Consider the following 23,017-nt stretch of genomic DNA (forward strand, 5'->3'; position numbering starts at 1 on the left):
CAATAAAATAGCTTAATAATATTTAATACAGAATCTTATTACTATTAACACATATCTTTGATTAAACAATTAAATATTAGATATAATTAAGGTAAATACATGATATCAAATTATAATTTAAGTTATTTACATTAAATAATATTTACAAATGTAGCCTTTGTGATGGAAGATCATGTTGGATTCTGAAGCAAATAATAATTACTCTAATATCTACATAATCAGAATCCAACACTAATAATAATGGCAAATACCTGTTGGATTTCTGCTCAGGACATGGACTGGTTATTACTAACTCAATGTTCCAACATAAAAATGTGAATAAATTCACATGGAGAGAAGAAGTATGGTCATTGACCATGTTACTGTTGGTAGTGATGTTTTCTCCCTGGTGCAAGACACTAGATTGTAGAGAGGATTTAAATCTGGTGTCAGACATGGATGTACATTATCCCCTCTGTTATTCATTATCTATATGGATCACATTATGAAGGAAAGTGTTATTAAACCTGATATCAAAATTGGAGATGTTAATCTCAGCTCTTTGCTTTATGCAGATAATGTTATATTTCTAAATAAATCCTCTACAAGATTCCCTGACTAAATTGAATAACTGTTGTAATAGATATAGTATGAAGGTCAGCAATAACAAGACAAAGACAATGAAAATAGGCAGAAGCATTGAAAATATCAAATGCATTGTGAATGGAGAACCTATAGAACAAGTAAAACATATCAGCTACTTAGGCACAATTTTTAGTGAAGATGGTAAATTAAATATGGAAATAGAGAAAAGAATCAACAAAGCTAGTATGGTAGGAAGACAACTGAATAAATTTATATGGAATAAGAGAAAAATTAGTTAAAACACTAAATTAGCTGTATACAAGACATTATTCAAACCAATTTTAACTTAAAGATCTGAGAGCTGGGTTATAAGTAAAACAGTTGACCAAGACTAGAGACCACAGATATGAGTCCTGAAAAAGATTAGGGGCATGAACAGATGGCATCAATGGCAATATCATATTAAAAATGAGGATATTAGGAAAGAACTTGACATTGTGGGAGAGGAAAAGGGGAATGGGAGTGGAAAGATTAGCAAAACAAGTGTTCTCTGCAAGGTTGGCAGAAAAAAGAACCAGACCAAGATATAGGTGGATTGATATGGTAAAAAGTGCCTTAGAAGATAGAAACATGCGATCTAATAATGTTGGAGTCTTGACAAGTAAGAGATTGATTTGGAGGAAAATTGTAGATAGGAAATTAGAAATTATGTAAATTTTTCATGTAGTACTATCATATCCTGTACAACCCTTGAGGGTACATATTAGGATTATGATGATGTTAAATGCTTTATCCAAGTATAGGTATCTATGCACGTGAAGTATCTTCACAGATACTAGAAAAAATATATGACATCTGCATTAATTCAACCTTGGTATCTTCCTGGGTCTGGTTCCTAATGATGAGACATCAATAAAGGTTAAAACCACTGGTCTGTACTGACACTTCCAATAATGCATAGCAATATACACTACCGAAAGGAAGTATGCTTTGGGATAAGATACTAAGGCAACTGATGCAAAGTCAACAATCTCTGCACATAAGTAATCCAGTCATGAAGATATTCGCATCCAAACTATTTGCTTACACTTGGATAAAGTATTAAACAACAATATAATTCCTTGTCATGTAATATTCAAAGAATTTAAGTGTACTGAAGATAAAATAATTCTCAACGGTTATTTTTCTTCAAAAATATGGAAGTCTTTTGACAATCAATCTCCTAATAACACTACTTCAGAGACTAGAAAATATCCATTCTTTACATCAAAAGCAAAGCTTCTCAGAACATGTCTTGTCATCCAGTAGCATCCTCTAGCAAGAGGGTTGCAGCAGATTAGCAGCACTTCTTCATTTCTCTCTGTCTGTTGCCTCCGTCATTCTTAAACCAGTCCATTCCATGATATCATTGAACCACTCTCTAGTTGGTCTTCCACATCTTCTCTTCCTCTCAACTTTCCGTTGTAATATAGTACTTGTCAGGCATCCCGAAGAACCTCTCAGAAGGTCCTGCAAATCTGGTCTTTGCATAATATTCTTGAGCAGTGTTCCTTCCATCCCAACTCTTCTTAAAACTTCTTGATTCGATATTCTCTCCAACATTATAATCTTTTCCATCTTTTCATAACACCACATTTCCAATGTATTAATTCTTTCCATATCTCTCTTTTTGAGTGTCCATGACTCACTTCCATAACTTGCAATACTCCAAACTATTGCTTTAACTATTCCAATGGGGGGGGGAGTCTGACCACACACCTCCTCGCGGCCCCCCTGGACCCCTTGAAGTTCTTGACCAAATTTCTTATGGTCCGATTTCAAGGTGACTAACATGGCAACGGCACCCATTTTCTAATGAAGAGTCAAAAAAAGTTATCAACCAATGCTACTGCGTCCGGGGCAGCCGACGCGTCAGGGGCTGCAGTCTGGGCTCCTGATGATAAATATGCTACGAGGACTCATATTAACATTTTGCAACTCAATATCAACGGTACTCAGAGAAAAATGGATGAACTCAAATACATGCTTTACAAAAACAATATCCATATAGCTTGTCTACAAGAAACAAAACTAAATAAAAATCTGAACTTCATCAAAGGATACACAGTTCTTAGGAAGGATAGAGAGGAGAGCAGGTGGTGGGCTTGCTATCCTTTTGAAGACCCCAGAAATCGAATTCAAAGAAATCACCCTAAATCAATATTTAAATAATAACAGTTTGCGGAAGCTCAAGCTGCTGAAATACATTTACCAAACCATTCTATTTCAATCACAAACGTCTACCATCCTGATAATACAAATATTGATACAGACATCATTGAAAAGCTAAGCGAATCTCTAACTGATGCAACGATTATACTTGGTGACCTAAATGCTAAAAGCCCAACGTGGGGCTCCCCCGATTTAGACCATAAAGGTCAACAATTGGAAGACCTCTTTACAGATTTGGAACTCACAACAATTAACAATGGACAGAGCACCTATCTCTCTAAAACTAAAGGAACTGAATCTGCTAATTGACATCACAGCTATTAATTATAGTATTGCATCAAGTGCACAATGGAAAATTTTGGGAAATGCCATCAGTGACCACAGACCTATAATAACAACACTAAACTTCAAGATTGATCAAGAACAGCAAATCAAAAGGACATGGAACTTCAGAAAAGCCGACTGGACAAGGTTTACTCAAACCTTGGAGAGCTTCAGTCAAGATGAACCTGTCTCTGGAAATCTCGACAGAAAATTACAAATCCTTACTTCACACATCAGTAAAGCTGCCAAAGCAACAATACCAAGAGACAAGAGGAAAAACCTGGATACCATACTGGAAAGATCACAATATTGATTCAATGATTACAGAAAGAGACAATATCAATGAACAATTCAGAATTAATAAAACTGATGAAAACAGAAAGAAATTAATGGACATAACACACAAAATAGAGCAGGAAATTTGGAAGTGCAAACAAGAGAAATGGGCGAAGTTTTGCAGTAACCTGGATCCAAGAAAAGACAGCCAACACTGGAACATTATTAGAATTCTAGACAACAATATCAAAAAAGAGAACCAACAGAAAACAAACTTCATCATAAATGCTGGGAAACAAGTTATTACAGATCAAGAAATTGCAAACACACTTGCAAAAACCTATTCAAACAACTCCAAACTTCAGTATAACAGAGGGGACAAAATCCTCGGTAAACTCACAAGTAAAATACAAAAACAAGCAAGAACATACCAATATAATGACATCTTCTCCGAAGAATTAACACTAAGTGAACTAAATTCATCAATCAAGAAAACTGCACCTAATAAATCTCCTGGTAATGATCTTATCTTTGGTCATATGGTCAAACACCTTGGCAAAATTGCCAAAGAATAACTTCTGGACATTCTCAATACCTCTTGGCAAACAAGCAAACTTCCAAAAGAATGGAAAAAATCAGTTATTGTACCCATCCTGAAACCAGACAGAAATGCTGCAGAATGTCAAAGTTATAGACCTATCGCATTAACTAGCATACTTTGTAAAATTACTGAATTTGGGATTTAGCCGACCAAATTGTATTCTTATTGGTTAAACCAAAATAAAAAATGATGGTACAACATGACAAAATTTCATGCCGGCTGGGGCGTCGCCCGGTTAAACAAGGCCCCTGTTGTTTTCGCCAGGGGAACCAGAGCGAACAGCGAAAAGTCAGCTACTGGAACAAATCTGAAAACAAACCCCAACTCAACATCACCAGAGTTAAAGATCGGTACTATCAACGTAAGAAGCCTGAATGGCAAAGAAATGGAGCTAGCTGAGGAATCAGATAAGTACCCGATCGACATAATAGGGGTGACTGAAACAAAAAAGACAAAAACTGGTGAGATCTTTCTGAACAATAAGTACAAAATGTTGTATTCAGGTAATGACAATCAAGGAAAAGAAGGAGTAGCCATAGTATTCAACACAAAATATGAGGCTAATCTTCTTGAATGGCAGTCAGTCTCAAGAGAGTAATGTGGGCAAATATGAGAATGGGGAACTCAATGAGACTTATTTGTGCCTATGGTCCCACAGAAGGTTCTACTAAGGTAAAAGTGGAGGAATTTTTTGATGCTTTAGAAAAAGCAACTGACACAATGAAAAAGGAAAAGTTGGTCCTTGTTGGAGATCTAAATAGCAGAGTAGGAAATGATTGTGAGACATACAAAAATATTTTGGGAAAATTTGGAGAAAAGAGCAAAGCTAATAATAATGGCAAATATCTGTTGGATTTCTGCTCAGGACATGGACTGGTTATTACTAACACCATGTTCCGAGATAAAAATGTGCACAAATTCACATGGAGAGAAGAGGCTAGGAATAAGAAAAGTCTCATTGACTATGTTATTGTTGATAGTGATGTTTTCTCCCTGGTGCAGGACACCAGAGTGTACAGAGGATTTGAAATTGGAAGTGATCACTATTTAGTCTTGAGCAGGATAAAATTGAATTTCATATTGAAAAGAATAACATGTAAGAAAGTTTTAAAGCGAATAAATGTTGAGCAGCTCTCAGATGTGAACTGTAGACTAAAATACAGAAAGATTATTGAAAAAAAATGAGAGAGTTTGAGAACAGGAATCAAACCTTGGAGATTCAGTGTCAAACTCTGAAGAAAACACCGATTGATTCTACCAGAGAGGCATGTGGTGAGGTTGTCTGCAAGGATAAAAAAATCAGAACTCCCTGGTGGACACAGGAAGTTAAAGAGGCAGTGAAGGAAAAGAAGAAAGCATATCAAAAGTTCCTGGCAAATAAGTCAACTTGTGCTCTTAGAGAATATAGAGACAAATGCAAGAATGCTAAACACTGTGTAAAACTAGCTAAAGAAAAGTCATGGGAGGACTTTGGCAAGAATATAGAAAATAAATATCAAGAAGGTGGCAAAATATTCTGGAGGTTGTTTGAAGAAATGTAGGAAAGAGTGCTGTAAAAGTAGTTAGAGATGATAGAGGTGACATGAAAACAGATGAAAAAGATATCCTTGAAGTATGGAGTAATTACTTTGAAAAACTGCTAAATGAAACAAGCAGTGATTACAGCACTGTGGTAAAAAACACTGACAAGGCGTGCAGTCAGGAATACATATCCATACTTGAAGTAGAAAAAGCCATCAAAGGCTTGAAATGTGGAAAGGCAGCAGGAGTAGATGATATTCGACCAGAAATACTCAAGTATGGTGGTATAAAAGTCTAAAAATTGCTAAATGAAACAAGCAATGATAGCACAGTGGTAAAAAACACTCAACAGGCATACAGTCAGGAATACATATCCATACTTGAAGTAGAAAAAAGCTATCAAAGACTTGAAATGTGGAAAGGCAGCAGAAGTAGATGATATTCGACCAGATATGCTGAAGTATGGTGGTATAAAAGTCTTACAGTGGCCGTACTGCATAGTTCAGAAAGCCTGGACAGAGGGACGAATTCCCGCTGATTCCAGTAGAGCTCTAATAGTGCCCATATATAAAAAGGGAAATAAAACTGAATGTGAGAATTACAGAGGTATTTCCCTACTGAGTGTTCCTGGCAAGATCTATACAAGTATACTTGAAAAACGGTTGAGAAGAATTGTGGAAGAAAAGCTTGGTGAAGAACAAGCTGGATTCAGGCCAAATAGAGGCTGTCACGATCAGATCTTCACTTTACGACAAATAGTTGCATGGGAATATAACAAAAATCTGTATTTAAGTTTTGTTGATCTGGAAAAGGCATATGACAAGATGCCAAGAGAGAAGCTATTCAATATGCTAGTTATATGGTGTCAATGGGGCATTATATCAAGCAATACTTAGTCTTTATTTGAGTTGTAAGTCAGCAGTTAGAATTAACGGAAGTAGAGGAAAATGGTTTAATGTTAAGTCTGGTGGGAGACAAGGTTGTACATTATCCCCTCTGTTATTCATTATCTATATGGATCACATTATGAAGGAAAGTGGTATTAAACATGATATTAAAATTGGAGATGTTAATGTCAGCTCTTTGCTTTATGCGGATGATGTTATACTTCTAAATAAATCTGCTACAAGATTCTCTGACTAAACTGAATAGCTGTTGTAATAGATATTGTATGAAGGTCAGCAATTAAAAGACAAAGACAATGAAAATAGGCAGAATCATTGAAAATGTCAACGTGTTGTGAATGGAGAACCTGTGGAACAAGTAAAACATTTCAGCTACTTAGGCACGATTTTTAGTGAAGATGGGAAATTAAATACAGAAATAGACAACAGAATCAGCAAAGCTGGTATGGTGGGACGTCAATTGAATAAATTCATATGGAATAAGAGAGAAATTAGTCGGAACACTAAATTAGCCATATACAAAACAGTGTTCAAACCAGTTTTAACTTATGGATCTGAGAGCTGGGTCAGAAGTAAAACACTTGACCAAAGATTAGAGACCGCAGATATGAGAGTCCTGAGAAAGATTAGAGGCGTGAACAGATGGCATTAATGGCAATATCATATTAAAAATGAGGATATTAGGAAAGAACTTGACATTGTCAGCATCCAGGAATGCGTTAGCAGAGCTAATCTCAGGTGGTATGGTCACTTAAATAGAATGGGAGAGAAAAGATTAGCAAAAGAAGTGTTCTCTGCCAGGTTGGCAGCAAAACGGCCCAGAGGAAGACCAAGATATATGTGGATTGATACGGTACAAAGTGCCTTAGACGATAGAAATATAAGATCTGATAATGTTGGAGTCTTGACAAGTAACAGACTGATTTGGAGGAAAATTGTAGATAGGAAGTTAGTAATGATGTAATTTTTTCATGTAGTACTATCATATCCTGTACACCCCTTGAAGGTACATGGCAGGAATTTGATGATGATGATCATACACTCTAGGCTTATGCATTGGCTGACAAAAAATAAGAAAATCAACTACTACCAAACTGCCTATAGAACTCGTCATTCGACAACAGATCAATTATTCCACTTCTGCCAAACAATAATAGACTCATTTCAGGAAAAACCAACAAAAAAGACAACTGCCATATTCCTTGATATGACTGCTGCTTTCAATCGTGTTTGGATCAAAAAATTAATACAAACAGTACATAATATTGGAAATAGAGGAAACACTTCAATCTGGATTGCTGATTTCATAAGAGGAAGAAAAATCAAAGTCAGAATCAATGCAGCAATATCAAAAGAGCAGAGAACCTGGGCTGGTGTTCCCCAGGGCTCAGTACTCAGTCCCTTACTATTCCTTCTATATGTCAATAACATTCATCCCTATCTTACAGAAGACACAAAAGTAACTTGCTATGCAGATGATATAGCCATCTGGCACACTAGTGCTAAAATCAAAGAATCAGAGGAGATTCTAAACAAATCCATGAGATTAGAAAAATGAGCAGATGAACTTAAACTCAAAATCAACCCAGACAAAACAAAACTAAGCACCTTTAGAACAGACAGGAAAAATAGACATTACTACAATTCCAAAGTCATGATCAACAACAAGCTAATTGAAAAAGTCGCAAATCCAAAATACCTTGGCATTACGCTTGATCAGGAATTACCTTTTGCACACCACATCTCTAACATTTCCAACAGAGCTCTAAAAAAATTAAATATACTGAAAAGGCTTTGTGGAACAAATTGGGGCGCAAAGCCAAAAATCCTCAAAACTACTTACACTACACTAGTAAGGCCAATAATGGAATATGCAGCACCTATCTAGTCACCTTCGGCCTCATTGGTAAAGAAAAAATTAGACAAAATACAAGCAAAAGCATCCAAGATTATCATTGGTGCAGTCTCATCCAATAACAACATCAGAGCCCAACAGGAATGTGGGCTTGACCTGCTGGAGGACAGACGAAAATTTTGCCACCATAAAATTCATAAATAATATCGGAAACTATCAAAGTGATCATATCTCCCTAAAAACTTATGCACATTGAAACCAAAAATGCAGACTTCACAGATCATCAACTTTACAATATGATGACACTATCAGGAAAGAAATAGGTCTTGATCAGCTAAATACCCACATAAACAAAGGACCTCTATTTTCCAGTCCTTTAACTTCAAATACCTCCATAAATCTAAACCTTACCAAACTCTGTACAAAAAAAGAACCAAAAGAAATGCTCAAAGAAAAAGGCCTAAATACTATCAACCTTCTTTCATCCTCCAAACAGGTTATTTGTTATACCTATGGATCGTCAGACACCAATATGATTAATGGAGGCGCTAATGTTCTCCTTCTACTCCCGAAAGGTGAAAAATTTTCAATAAAAGTTAGATTTGGGAGAATCGCTTCCAATTTTACCAGCGAACTCTATGCAATAAATAAAGCACTAGAAGCCTACTTAAAACTATCATCATCTCAACAATCTGAAGGAATTATAATTTACAGTGACTCAAGATCAGCTATGGAGGCAATCAAAAATGGCAATACCAAGCTCACACAAGACATCCATAAACTCTTAAATCAACTAAAGTGTTTAGGTAAAAGTTGCATTTTACAATGGATTCCTGCTCATGTAGGCATTGATTACAATGAAGCAGCTGATAAATTAGCAAAAGAGGCCAGAGAACTCAACCAAGAAACTCATATGATAACTCTTGCTGATGCCAATGCACTAGCAAAAGCTAAACTAATTCCACTGAAATCAGTGATACAACATCAAATTCCGGAAATCAGTGCTGACAGAAGGACCTCCACCACGATAGCAAGACTACGAACAGGACATTATAGAGGTATGAAGATCAATACAGATGAATACGAGAACATATAGAAACTGCAACAACTGCCCCAATACTGAACTGACACCCACTCACATCTTTACCTGTCCAGCAATTACAGCAGCCTTGCAAGAAATAGATCCTAATCCTGAACAATAGCTCTATACAAACAAAATCATCGACATAGCCAAAGCAGTACAAGGAGCACACGGACATCTAAGACTCTTCAAAGGACAAGACAACAACAACTATTCCAATTCTAACACCTATTTTAATATTCTTGTTTATTAAAATTCTCTTCAAATTTCTTTTTCTTCAATTTTCTTAAAATTCTCATAAATGCCGATTTAGTTTTGCCTATTCTATTTCTAATGTCCAACTCTGAAGTTCCTTTTTCTGAGATCCAGCTACCTAAATATTGAAATTTTTCCACTTCTTTCCTCCACATCTCATATTTACATTATCTCCTATTTTTCTGCCTATTATTATCTTGGTCTTCTTTGTGTTAATCCTTAGTCCGTACTCTTTCCAAGCATTTTCAATTCTTTGAACAATTTGTTGTAATCCATTTTCACTTTCTGCCATCACCACTACATCATCCGCATATCTTAAGTTATTAATGATTCTTCCATTTATTTTTATTCCTTCTTCTACATCCTCAAGTGCCTCTCTAAGCATCTGTTCACTATAAAGGTTAAACAATAACGATGATAACTTGCATCCTTGTCTAACTCCTCTCTCCACCGGGAATTCTCCTGTTTCCTCACCATTTACACATACTGATGCTGTTTGTGACCAATATAATATCTTTAAAATTTTGAAGTCATAAGAGTCAATATCAATATTTTCTAGAATGTCAAAAAGCCTTTTATGTTTCACTGTATCAAATGCCTTTTCAAAATCTAGAAATTCCAAAAACAACTTTCCACTATGGTTTAGTGTTTTCTACCAATAATTCTTAGACAAGTTATAGCCTCTCTAGTTCCTCTGTTGGTTCGGAATCTAAACCGTTCCTCATTCATTTCTTTTTCTATTTTATTCTTAATTCTCTCTAAAATTATTTGTGCCAGAATTTTTGCTTAATAAGTTATAAGACTTATCGTTCTAAAATTGTTATATTCTAAAATTCCCGTCTTTTTTGGAATGGGGATAAAAATTGATCTTCTAAACTCCTCTGCTAATTCTTGTCCCTCATAAATTCCATTAATAATTTGCCAGAAAACTTCCATACCTTTTTCACCTATATTCCTTATAAGTAATATCTGTATACCATCTATTGCAGAGGATTTTCCTTCTTTCATCTTTTGAATTGCTAGATTCAATTTCTCCCTCGTGATACACAGCCTGTACCCACTATGCTCTTTGATTTGATTTTCTCCTCTTTCTCTGTCTTCATCCCTCTCTGTAATATTTTCTCTTTTTCTATCAGAATTTCATCTCTTTCATTCTTGACTGCTCCAGTCCTAAAAAACTTAATTTCAAGATGAACTAGTTAAGATCTATTATTCTTTTTTCATTAATGATGAAATTCCTCTCTTAAATAGCCTGAAGTTTATCAAATACCTTGTTTCTACCAAAAAAAGGTTTAATGACAGCCATATGGATGAACTCTATCCAATAATTTATGCTTCATCCATGTAATTTCAATGGTATTCAAAAGTTATTTCAATTTTTCAATCAACACTTCACATATATAAAAAAAAATAAAAATGAAAAATCAATATCGCATTAAAAATAAGAGTATGAAAGAATGTTTTAAAAAGAATTAGAGTTGAGCATTTTACAGGAAAATACTAAGGCATGTGATGTGATGTCATTAGCCTCTAGATACGAGATTCCCAGTTGTGAAGTTACTTCACGTGCAAACTTTGTTTGCTAACACTTGGATAAAGGATTGATCGAGAATATAATTTCTTGGCATCTAATTTACAGGTAAACTGTAGACTCAACTATACAAACAGTATTGAAGAAAGAATGAAACAGCTCAAAAACAAGAACCAAACCTTGGAGTCTCAATGGTAAACTCTGAAGAAACTAAGAGTCAAATAGTGAAGTAGTGTGCAATGAGAGAAAAATAAGAATGCCATGGTGGGCACAAGAAGTTAAAGAAGCAGTTGTAAGAAAAATAAAAAGCATACCAAAAGTTCTAGCAAATAAGTTGCCAGATGCCATGCCTTAAAAGAATGCAGAGAAAAATGTAAGAGAGCTAAGCTATATGTAAAAGTAGCTAAACAAAAGATAAAAGGCTTTAGTAAGAATACAGAAGATATATATCAGGAAGGTGGGAAAATGTTCTGGAGACTATTAAAAAAGCTTGGAAATGGCAAAAAAGTTACTGTATGGAATCAAAGGGATTAATGGCTTTATGGCAGGTGGCAGAACCAAAGAATTCATTGCTTGATAAAGTGGTGAATATACAGACAGTAAATGCATTTATGGAGTAGTATGAGAGATTGTGTTGTCTAAGATGGCCTTATGTGTATGACTCCATGGAGGTTGAGAAAAATAATAGTATAATATATCTCACTAAAAATGTCCCTGGGAATAGTAAAATTGGTACAATCATCCATAAGAACTTTCCAAGACACAAAGCAAGTAGCAAGTCAGTTATGGTAATAAAAGTTAAATTAAAGATGCCAAGTAATTGCTTGCACTTGGATAAAGGATTAAACAAGAACATATAATTTCTAGGATTGAAAGATGTCCCTTCAACAAAGTAATCTATGTGATTTCTTTGCAATTAGCAATTAAAACAATTATGACACATGCACAAAACTTGTCAGGTTTTTTAATTGTTTCTTTTTAATAAACTCTTTATATTACAATGTGGTCTCAATACCGAAAACTACCTACAGGAATTTTAATTACCTTTAAAAATCCTTTCAACATTTTCTAACTTGGCATGTGGCCAGGGTGTATTTTAAGTTTTCATCATTTAAATCTTGTGATCTCACTTAAAAACTACTGTAAAATAGACACATTTTAAAATTATATTAACACTGAATATGCAAGCTTAAATGGTAAAGTATGTGGGTGGTCTGAAAAGTTCTCGGCCTCGACCAAAGATGGCAACACTATCAGCAAGAGTTTTTTTTTCTAAGTTGGTACATCTGTCATAAGCATCCATGTGAAATTGCAAGTGAAGTAGTTTTTTTATACAGCTGTATGAAGCAAAAGCATTGTCTGTATCCCTTGAAATGTATAAAATTGAGTATTGTGCAGTTATATAATTCTTTGCAAAAGAAGGTTTAACGCCAAAAGAAATTCATTCAAAGTTCGTAAAAGTTTATGGGCACTCTTCTCCTTCATTTTTGACAATTAAGAAATAGGCTGAGAGTTTAAATGTGGCTGTACCAGCCTTGAAGATGATATCCACCTGAAGGACGTCCAAAAAGTGTAACAACACCAGAAATCACTGATCAAGTGCACGATATGGTATTGGATGACTGGCGAGTCAAAGTGCATGAAATTGCTGAGAATATAGGCATTTCAAAAGAATGTGTAGGATATATTTTGCATGAAGAATTGCAAATGAAAAAGCTTTGTGCAAGATGGGTGTCGCACTTGCTCACAGCAGATCAAAAACGTACTCGCATGAAAATCTCTGAACAGTGCTTGGAGCGTTTGAACAAGAATAAAACTGATTTTGTGCGTCGATTTATTACTATGGATGAGGCTTGGATTCACCACTACACACCAGAATCCAAACAGCAGTCAAAACAGTTGACAGAAGCTGGCTGTTCAGCACCAAAGAAGACAAAGTCAGTTCCATCAGAGGAAAGGTGATGACATCAATGTTTTGCTAAAGGGATGCTAAAGGCATTTTGTTTATTAATTATCTTGAAAGGTGTAAAACATTAACCATGGAATATTATTCCGATCTTTTAACGAGACTAGATGAAAAAATTTGTGAGAAAATGCCCAGTTTGCAGAAGAAAAAAATCGTCTTTCGTTAGGACAATGCACCTGCCCACAAAAGTGTTTTGGCAATGGGAAAATTAATGGATCTGCACTATGAATTGTTGGAACATTCACCCTATTCCCTAGATTTGTATCCCTCTGACTTCTATCTCTTCCCAAAACTAAAAATCTTCCTCGCTGGTCAGTGTTTTTCTTTGAATCAAGAAGTGATTGCAGCTGTAGAGGGGTATTTTGCAGATCTTACTGAGAACCACTACAGGGACAGAATAATGGCACTGGAGCATCGCTGGAATAAATGTATTAGTATTAAGAGAGATTTTGTTAAAAAATAAAAATAATTTTGAAATTATAATTCGTTTTTTCATTGTTAGGCCAAGAACTTTTCAGACCACCTTCATAGATCATTATCCCCTGCTGGACTATAACAACAGGAAGGTACTTCTGCTTTCAAAAATAATAAATGATAAAAGGGAAAATGTCTACTTACCTTTGCATCATTTTAATTGATGGAGGGACTTCTTCAATTCGATTTCCTCTCATATACAATGATTTTAATCAGGGTAACTCCACAATCTGAAGTGGAGTTACCCCAATTAAGTGGAGAAAATTCAACAAAGCAAGAATATAAAACTTTTTTAAAAGGGAATAATCACCAAGGCAATTATTCCATGCTATAAATATGTTCAAATGTTTCAGTTTCAAAACTGAAACTGAGTCACCCATATCTAGCAAATTGTTACTGCTCAGATTAAGAAATTTCAAATTTCAGAACATACTAACATTAAGGGAAATACTATCCAACTGATTGTACTGTAGAAAAAGCTCTTTGGTAACACCAATTTTACCCATGTTTTTACCTAAATGCTCATTATCTTTAAGAACAGATAAATTTTCAATGAGAATAGAAGAATCTAAATCCAAGTTTGATAGATCCAGCTGAACCACAATCAGCCGTCTTGGGTATTGCCTGGTTAAACAAGGGGCCCCATTGTTTTCAACAGGAAACCAGGGAAGACAGCAAAAAGTCAGTTACTGGAACAAATGATTGATACAGTTAACAGTGCCTTAGAAGACAGAAATATAAATTCTCATAATCTTGAAGTCTTGATATATAACAGATTGATGTGGAGGATTGTTGATAGGAAGTTAGTAATGATGTAAGTTTTTCATATAGTACTATCATAATAACCTCTACACCCATTGAGGCTACATGTCAGGAATTTGATGATGATGAGCAGGAGGAGGAGAAAAGTAGGTAGACCAAAGGATAGCAGCTTATTTAGCAGGCCTCAATGCCAGACTTCCACAAAGGATGAGATACTCACCATGACCAGCATCTTGAACATGATTCTTACTGCCAGGAGAGAGAGATGAGGTGAGACTATCACTCTGATTATAAGAATATCTGCACTATAGATAGGAAAGCGAAATTATCAAAATGTTGTGTGCTCTGAAGATGCTGGATATAATACCAGCGAAATATTAGCTTTTAAGTTAATAAATAGTTATTTTCTTATCCATCTGTGTTCCTATCATATCGTGAAATCTATTACAACATGTCTGACGAACACATGCCTATCCACGCGTATCAAAACATCAGCCTACCCATGAAACTAGTATGTAGTATTCTGTAGCTTTAAGACCTTTCATGGGTGGGATTGTTATTTAAAGAAGATTAAATAAGTGCTATGACAAAAATAACTGATTTGTATATTGCTGATTACAGTATATATAATACTCTTCTTGCCATTCCAGGAATTTCCTATCATGCATTAAGTGGTATAATTGTGAAAGAGTATCCTATTTAACCCAGTGCTGGTGAGGTGGGAAAATGTAACAAAAGTGATAAGGTGGGATCCCAACAGACCCATCCAAAAAATGTAGTGCATTATAGAAATCCATATCTTTTTAATCAATATTAGATTACGTATTGTTTACATGTCCGGTAATTTTACAGAACAAAAATGCAGATCCACAAAATTAACTGATGGTTACTGACTAATTCTAAATCAATTCCACTATCATCATCTCTGCTGAATGGCTCCTTGTCTGTCAAAGCCTCATTTATAAGTTGACATAGCCTCTGTTCTTCCTGCTTGTAACTCATGTGGTAAAAAAAAAAAAAAAAAAAAAAAATATTATTCTCAAAATACCCTCTAAATATTTACGAAAACGTATTTGCTTAAAGGTGGTATGTAAAAATATAGAAGACACAGCGGTAACGATAATATTTTAGCAGAATATAGCAGAAAATATAGTCGTACTTTTGGTAGGATGGAGTCTGGTGGACTCCAGCACACTTTACACCTCTGCACAATAAACTTGCATGCGTGAAACAGCCTGTCGTCTATGGCGTCGAGTAGCGGGTTAGGGGAGGGGAATCTATACTGAGGCATGACTCACTGCCACGTGTTGTTAAAAAGTTATAGTCGATTTAATATCTTTGGGGTCTGTGACACCCCCACTTTACTAACGGCAGGTTAAGAAAAACTGGTTTCCATGTTAAGTGATAAATATTTAGTGACAGAAAACAGGCATATTTTTAAATATAAAACTTAGTAATAACAACAACAATAGAACATAGATTCATTATTGTTATTCTGATAAAACAAAATACTCAAAATAGCTTACGTTTCTTAAATGTTATTTTTGACAAACCAAAGTCAGTAAGTTTAATATGTCCATTACTGGATATCAACATGTTGTCAGGTTTCAAGTCTCTAAAAAATAAATAAATAAATAAAACAAAAAAAGGACCAAGTTTGCCAATATAAAGAATAAATACATATAAGAAAGGAAATAAAAATTAAGGATTGTTTATAAAATGAAATAAAAATACTTAAGATCACTGACATTGGGATCAAAATTAACATGGAGAGAACACACAAGAAATACAAGTCTTTCGAATTATATTTTATCATTCAAAGTGATATTTTCAGAGGCTCAGGGTACAAGAGTATATGCATGGCCTCTGAAGTAAGAAGTGATCACCATTTAGTTTTCAGCAAGATAAAAATTAATGTCATATTGAAAAGTATATATAATTTTTTTTTTTTTTAAATCTAAGTTAAACAGCTTTCAAAGATGAATTCTCCTCTTAGTCAATCTCCTCATGGCCGAGTACTTGTGACCTGATATGTATGTCATCAGTCCAGTAAGAGTAAGAATTTGATCCAGTTATCTTCATGAGCCTGTCTCTTAAGATGAACTGCAGACTTAAATATATAAATGAATGAAATGAAAACAGTAGAAAGTAAGATGTGGACATACAGATAAAAATCTGAAGAAAACACTGATCAATTTTGGAGACCTGTGAAGTTGTTTGGGAGGATAAAAACATTAGAATTTCATGGTGAAGACTGAAAAAGTTAAAGAGGCAGTCCTATAAAAGAAATTTTAATCTACATTTTTATTTATTTTTTCTTATTTCCATTGTATGTCTTTTCATTCTGTTAAAAGTTGATTCTGCAATTTCTATTCTTCTGAATAGAAATCTCATTATTAGGTTTCTGAATAGAAACCTAATCTCTATAATTAAATGTCTTAAATAAATGTAACTTTCAACTTGTTCTACATGGTTTTCTAATTTGAGTTTTAACTTTGGAGTGTATTTTATTCTGCTTACTATCATAACTTTAGTTTTTCTGTGATTATGGAATTTAATATAAGGCCATCTTTTTTTTTATCTCTATTAAATCTTTTATCAATCATTATTGTCTTGTTTTGCATAAGAAAGGTTATTTATATTCCTTTTTCCTATTTTAAGTCCACCAGTTCTACCATACTTTCAAAAATTTCTTTTCTATAAAGAATGAAAGAGGAGAAAGCAAACAACCTATCTAACACCTTGTTGTATTCGGAAAATTTTTGACAGTTTTGCAATTTGGTTCCAATATAATATAGGTTATCAGTCTTATGTCATTCCTGTCTATTTTTTCTTTATTAATGTTTCTATTAATTTCTTAAGTGAACACAATCAAATGCTTTATTAGAATCTATAAAATAAAGATGAACATCTTTCTGCATTTCCAGATTTCTTTCTAGTACCATTCTGATGCTAAAGATATCCTCTCTTGTTCCTCTGCTTTTCATAAATCCAGTTTGGGCGTCCTTTATTTCACTTGCTGTGTTTGATTTTATTCTTTAAAATATGATTCATAATAGTAGTTTTATTATATGGCCCATTTTGCTGGCTCGTCCATCGCCCAGCATAAAAAGGGACTTTAAGCAGAGGGTCTAGGTCGAAAAATATGCTACAATGAGACCACCTGCAATGCACAATGACAGAAGGATATTAGTAGGAACATAACTGCAGACCTCTACAGGATGATGATGGATTGGAAGAACTGATGAAGGAATTGGACCATATAAAATGGGATGTTGTGGGCTATCAGAGATAAGAGGAAAAAAAAATATAAACTCGCATGCAATTAAAAAATGGACAAATACTCTACCACTGTGAATGTGACAGAAACTTAACTGGTGGTGTAGGATTCCTAATAAATAAAACAATCAAGGACAATGTCCTCTTTGTTAATAAAATAACATCAAGAATAGCTGAACTAAGTCTCTTCATAAATAAAAGATACTAACTGAATATTATACAAATATATGCCCCAACCACGGACCATCCAAATGAAGAGAGAGAAGATTTCTGTGAAACATTAGAATCCACATTAAATAATTCTAAAGAATTCTACATAATTATAATGGGTGACTTTAATGGCAAGATTGGAAGCAGAGATGACCATCTGAACTCTATTGGTAAATTTGGATTTGGACAGAGAATTAAAAAGAAGAAAGACTTATTGAATTCGCAGGAGAAAATAACCTCTTTATTATGAACAGTTTTTTCAAGAAGAAAATCAACCAAAAATGGACTTGGAGAACCCCAAATGAACAAACTTACAATGAAATAACTTCATCTTTCCAACAGAAGATATATAATAAATAATACCGAAGTGCTTAATAGATTTAATACAGGAAGTGACCACAGACTAGTAAGGGCAAAAGTATGGATCAACAAAAAATGGGAACAAAATAAGAGCATAAGAAAAATGTCCAATTTAGTGAATCTACAAAACCTCGACCACAATAAAAGCTGTTATAGAGAATCACTCATAAATGAACTAAAAAAGTTAAACACAGCTACTACCATCGATGATGCTAATGAAATCTTAACAAAATCTATCTTGAATTGTGCACTATAAATAGGAGGTGTAAAAAGACACCAAAGAGAGGAAAAACTAAGACAGGAAACCTTAGATCTAATGAAGAAAAGAAGAGATATGAAAAGAGATTTGAATGACACCAGTAAAATAGAATATGCAGAAATTTGTAAAACTATACGTAAAAGGATGAAACACGAAATTAGATAGTATAATACTACGAAAATTAAAAATAACAATAGAAAACAATAGTAGTATGAAGGTCCTAAGATGAACATTATCAGTTGGAACAAAGGAAATAACTGCTGTAAGAGGCAAAAATGGTGAACTTATAAAAAATAGTGATGCAATAATCAAAAGAATTCAGGAATTTTATATTGAACTCCATGAGAGAAAGACTGAGACATCCAAGAATCAACTAAGGATAACTCCCGTGAGGAAGAATACAATGCCCCTGAAATCTTACAAGGTGATGTGGAAATGCCACTGTGGGAAATGGAAAAGCCCCAGGAGAAGATGGAATTATGGTAGACTTCTTAAAACTGGGAGGAAACCCTGTCATAAAACAGCTGACTAAACTCTTTAATAAATGCCTAAAACAGAGAAAAATTCCAAAAAATTGGAACAATTCACTTCTAATATTAATTTTTAAAAAGGGCAATAAGGAAGAAATTAAAAACTACAGACCTTATATCAAAAATGTTACAGATAAGCTAGCCAAATTAATGAACAAACACAACATAAAAGTAGCCTTCCTTCCTATGGAAAAAATCTCAAGATTCCTACATCCACCAAAACCACCTCATCATCCGCTTAAAAAACCAGGAGTCTACAAAATCCATTGCTCGTGTGGGATTTTCTACGGAGGACAGACAGGAAGATCTGGAGAAACAAGCATGGCTGAACACCAAAAAGATGTACAATACAAAAGAGAACAAAAAACGGGTTTTGCTTTCCATACCACTTCCACTGGACACGATGTACTCTGGCAAAAAACGATGATGTCATGCATAGAAAACAACAGTTATATAAGAAAATTTAAAGAAGCTGCTAATATGTTAAAAAACACAACCAAATGCAATAAAAATCAAGGTTTAATTCTCCATCAAGTGTGGTCAGCTCTAATAAAAAATCTACCTCAATCTGAGCTCGGACTGTATGAACGAGAACAAGAACACGTGACATCGTACAGTATTGTTCAACATCAATAACGTTTTATATCTGCATTCTGTTATTTGAGTTTATGAATAGCCAGACAGTTATGATTTGTATTTATTAATTCTCTTGTTTAAACTTTAAGTTATACTATTTGCCCCCTGAAGATGTAAATCCTACGATTTACGAAACTTGTCGGGAACTGTTATTTCAGTATTTTGTATAACTGAATAATAAAAAATGTAGTGTAATCACCGAAATATATCTTTTGAACCAATTAGCCACAGAAGTCAATGCCTGCAACTACGGACCTATAAAGCTTACTCCCCACCATATATATAGTCTTCACAAAAATTATAAATAGAATAAAATATAAATTTGAGGGAATGCAATCCTGTGAACAAGCTGGATTTAGGAAGAATTACAATACTTTGGACCATGTTCACACAGTAAGACATCTTATTGAAATATCAATAAGCTGTCAATATAATAAACTTTTATGTCTGGCCTATATAGATTACAAAAAAGCATCTGATTCAGTTACAACATCTGCAACACTAAAAGCTCTTGAAACCCAGGGAACTGAGAAACCATATACAAAAACATTTAAACATATTTACGATAATGCAACTTCTGTAATTAAATTACAGTGAAAAGTTTCCAATACAAAAAGGCATCCGGCAAGGCAATACCATATCTCTCAAATTATTTACAGCTGCACTAGAGGATGTATTTAAAAGCCTTAATTGGGAAACAAAAGGAATAAACATAAATGGAGAAAGGCTGCATCATCTGAAATTTACAGATGATGTTGTCCTAACAGCTGATAATCTTGAAGTATATGTATATTTGGGCCAATTGTTATCCTTTGAGGATTGCCAAAGAAAACAGACTGAACGAAGAATTCACCTTGGATGGATGGATGGCTTATGGGAAAATGAGAGACATATTCAGAAGTGACATCCCTATGAGTCTAAAAAGGAAAGCTTTTGACCAGTGCATACTTCCTGTCCTAACATGTGGGAGAGAAATATGGACTTTAACAGAAGCCCTAAACAAAAAGCTGAGAACAACACAACATTGCATGGAGAAAAGTCAGTTGGTTGGTTGGTTGGCTTATAGTTTATTTGGCACAAAAACTACAAAGGTCATACTGTGCCATACTAAAGGTTACAAACATTAGCATTTACAGAAAATTGTTAACAATATGTCTGTACAAGAATCTAGTTTCATAAAGCAGCATCTCTAGGTAAACAGAAATGTTGCAGAGGGCACAGCAACACACAAGGTCAGAGGTTATTACAGTAGTGCAAAAATAGTTAACAATATAAGTTAATACATAATATATGAAACACTAAGCCAAGGAATGCTGTATCTACATATATGTAAAATTATAACAAATGCCTTTATAGCAGTACAAATATAGGCAAAAAGGGATTATTATACAATATGCATGGATGAAAATTAAATTTAGCAATGCAGTAGAAACAGAATTACTAGAAAGTACACAAATAGGTAAGATGTCCTACAGCACTACATGATTATTCGAAAAATAAAGTAGTAAATAAGATGCATACACAAAATGTATGTTAAGTGATGCAGTATCTACATATAAACAAAATTACTGCAGAGGTTTCAGCAGTATATAAATAGATAACTATAGGTTAACATATGTATATACAAAACAAGTCAAGGAAAGCAGGTGTCTACATCTAGTAAGATTACAACAAACATCATTATAATAATACTTAAAGAGTCAGAAAGGAATTATTATACAGCATTGATGTATAAAATTTGAGTTTAGCATTATGGTATTTACATATTAACAAAATTACAGCAGGGTGATACAAATATACAAGATTAAGGCGCATGGTAATACATAATTGGTCAGATTTAACCTAATGAATAATACATAGGTATAAAAGTTAAGTTACGCAAAAAAAAAAGTATTTACATATAAACAAATTTATGGTCAAATGTGTTTGTACAAATTAATTCTTTCTAAAAAATTAAAAAAAAACAGCATGCAATTTGCCAGTCTGCTAGCATTTCCCCGAGTGTATATGGCTTGGTTAGATGGGCGAAAATTTCATTCCTCTCTCGTGTAAATTTTTGACAATCAACCAGTGAGATGTGTGTTGCATTTTTCACATATGGGTCATCAGCTCTCAGTAAATGAGAGCTGATGGCTGTGACCTATGCGTAAGGTGACTGTGACCTATGTGGAGCCTAGCAAGGACAACCTCCTCCCTTCTCTTTGTACGTTGACTAGAATGCCAGTGTTTAATTTCAGGTTTAATGTTATATAATTTGTTTGTTGAGGTTTCTTGACATGTTAACTCACACTGAGCAATTAGCTTTGATCTATGAGTTGTGTGTAGTCTGTATATAGAACTGTCAAATAGTATGTGGAGAAGGTATGGGCTGATTTAGCAGCTGCATCTGCAGCCTCATTTCCTTTGATTCCGATGTGGATGGGAATCCAGCAGAACTGAACATCGAAATTAAGGATTTTCATTTTGTGAAGCAGCTGTAGCACTTCATAAAGTACTGAATGAGGATTATACATAGGAGAGGAGATAGCCTGTAAAAAGCTCAATGAGTCTGTATAAATTATACACTTTTGGTAGCAGTTTTCTTTTATATGCACAAGTGCAAGCTGAATGGCATGTAACTCTGCTGTATAATTACTGCAGTCTGGTGGGATCTGATTTGAGATAATAAGGTCAGGAAACACAGCAGCACAGCCAACAGAGGTGTTAGTTTTTGAACCATCAGTATAGATGGGTAAGAAATCAGCGTGTGCATTAAACAATTGCAGGTAAATGGATGATGGGGTATAAGATTTCTGTAGCTGACAAAGTGAGAGGTTGCAGGATGGTGTGCAAACCTGCCATGGAGGAATGCTGTTCTGTTTAGTGTAGCTAATGTTGTCAACATTTATACTAACAGCTTGCACAGTTTCTTTAATACACATACCAAAGGATGTATAGCAGTTTGATGTGTGTGATATTGAGCTTCCCAATGCAGAGAGAAGATACTATTCCATGTAAGATGATCTGGGAGAGATTTTATTTTTAGGGCTTAATTAAGAGCCAACTGTTTCCGTCGAAGTGATAGAGCCGGTTCATTTGCTTCTACATAGAGACTTGGAGTGGGTGAGGTGTGAAAGGCACCAGTAGCTATCCGTATACCCTGATGATGGATGGAATCTAACCATCGTAGGTTACTCTGTCTTGCCAAGCCATAGACTTGGGACCCATAATCCAGCTTTGAACGTATACGTGCACGATAAAGATAGAGCCATGAAGCTCGATCAGCACCCCACCCAGTAGAGGATAGAGTGCGAAGGAGGTTCAAAGTTCTTTTGCACTTTTCTCTTAGTTGATGAATGTGTGCTAGAAATGTGAGTTTTCTATCAAAAATGAGTCCCAAGAACTTGGTTTCTGTAGTTACTGGAATAACAGTAGGTC

At 34.5% G+C, this 23,017-nt stretch overlaps 1 protein-coding gene across 7 annotated transcripts in view; it reads right to left on the reverse strand.

The window, feature by feature from the left end:
* The window catches only part of gwl (serine/threonine-protein kinase greatwall), a 524,263-nt gene that overhangs the window by 366,709 nt on the left and 134,537 nt on the right, over positions 1 to 23,017 (reverse strand). For all 7 annotated transcript variants that reach the window (XR_016549465.1, XR_016549466.1, XR_016549463.1 and 4 more), the window contains exon 6: positions 15,853 to 15,941. Coding sequence is in view for 3 of the 7 variants with exons in the window: in XM_090404739.1 (XP_090260865.1) it covers positions 15,853 to 15,941 (89 nt within the window). In the remaining 4 variants the exon portion in view is untranslated. The remainder of the gene's footprint in view (positions 1 to 15,852; positions 15,942 to 23,017) is intronic.

Source organism: Typopeltis vanoorti, chromosome 15 (genome assembly GCF_054136105.1).
Source record: "Typopeltis vanoorti isolate ZY-2024b chromosome 15, IOZ_Tvanoo_1.0, whole genome shotgun sequence".
Classification (NCBI taxonomy): Eukaryota; Metazoa; Arthropoda; class Arachnida; order Uropygi; family Thelyphonidae; genus Typopeltis; species Typopeltis vanoorti.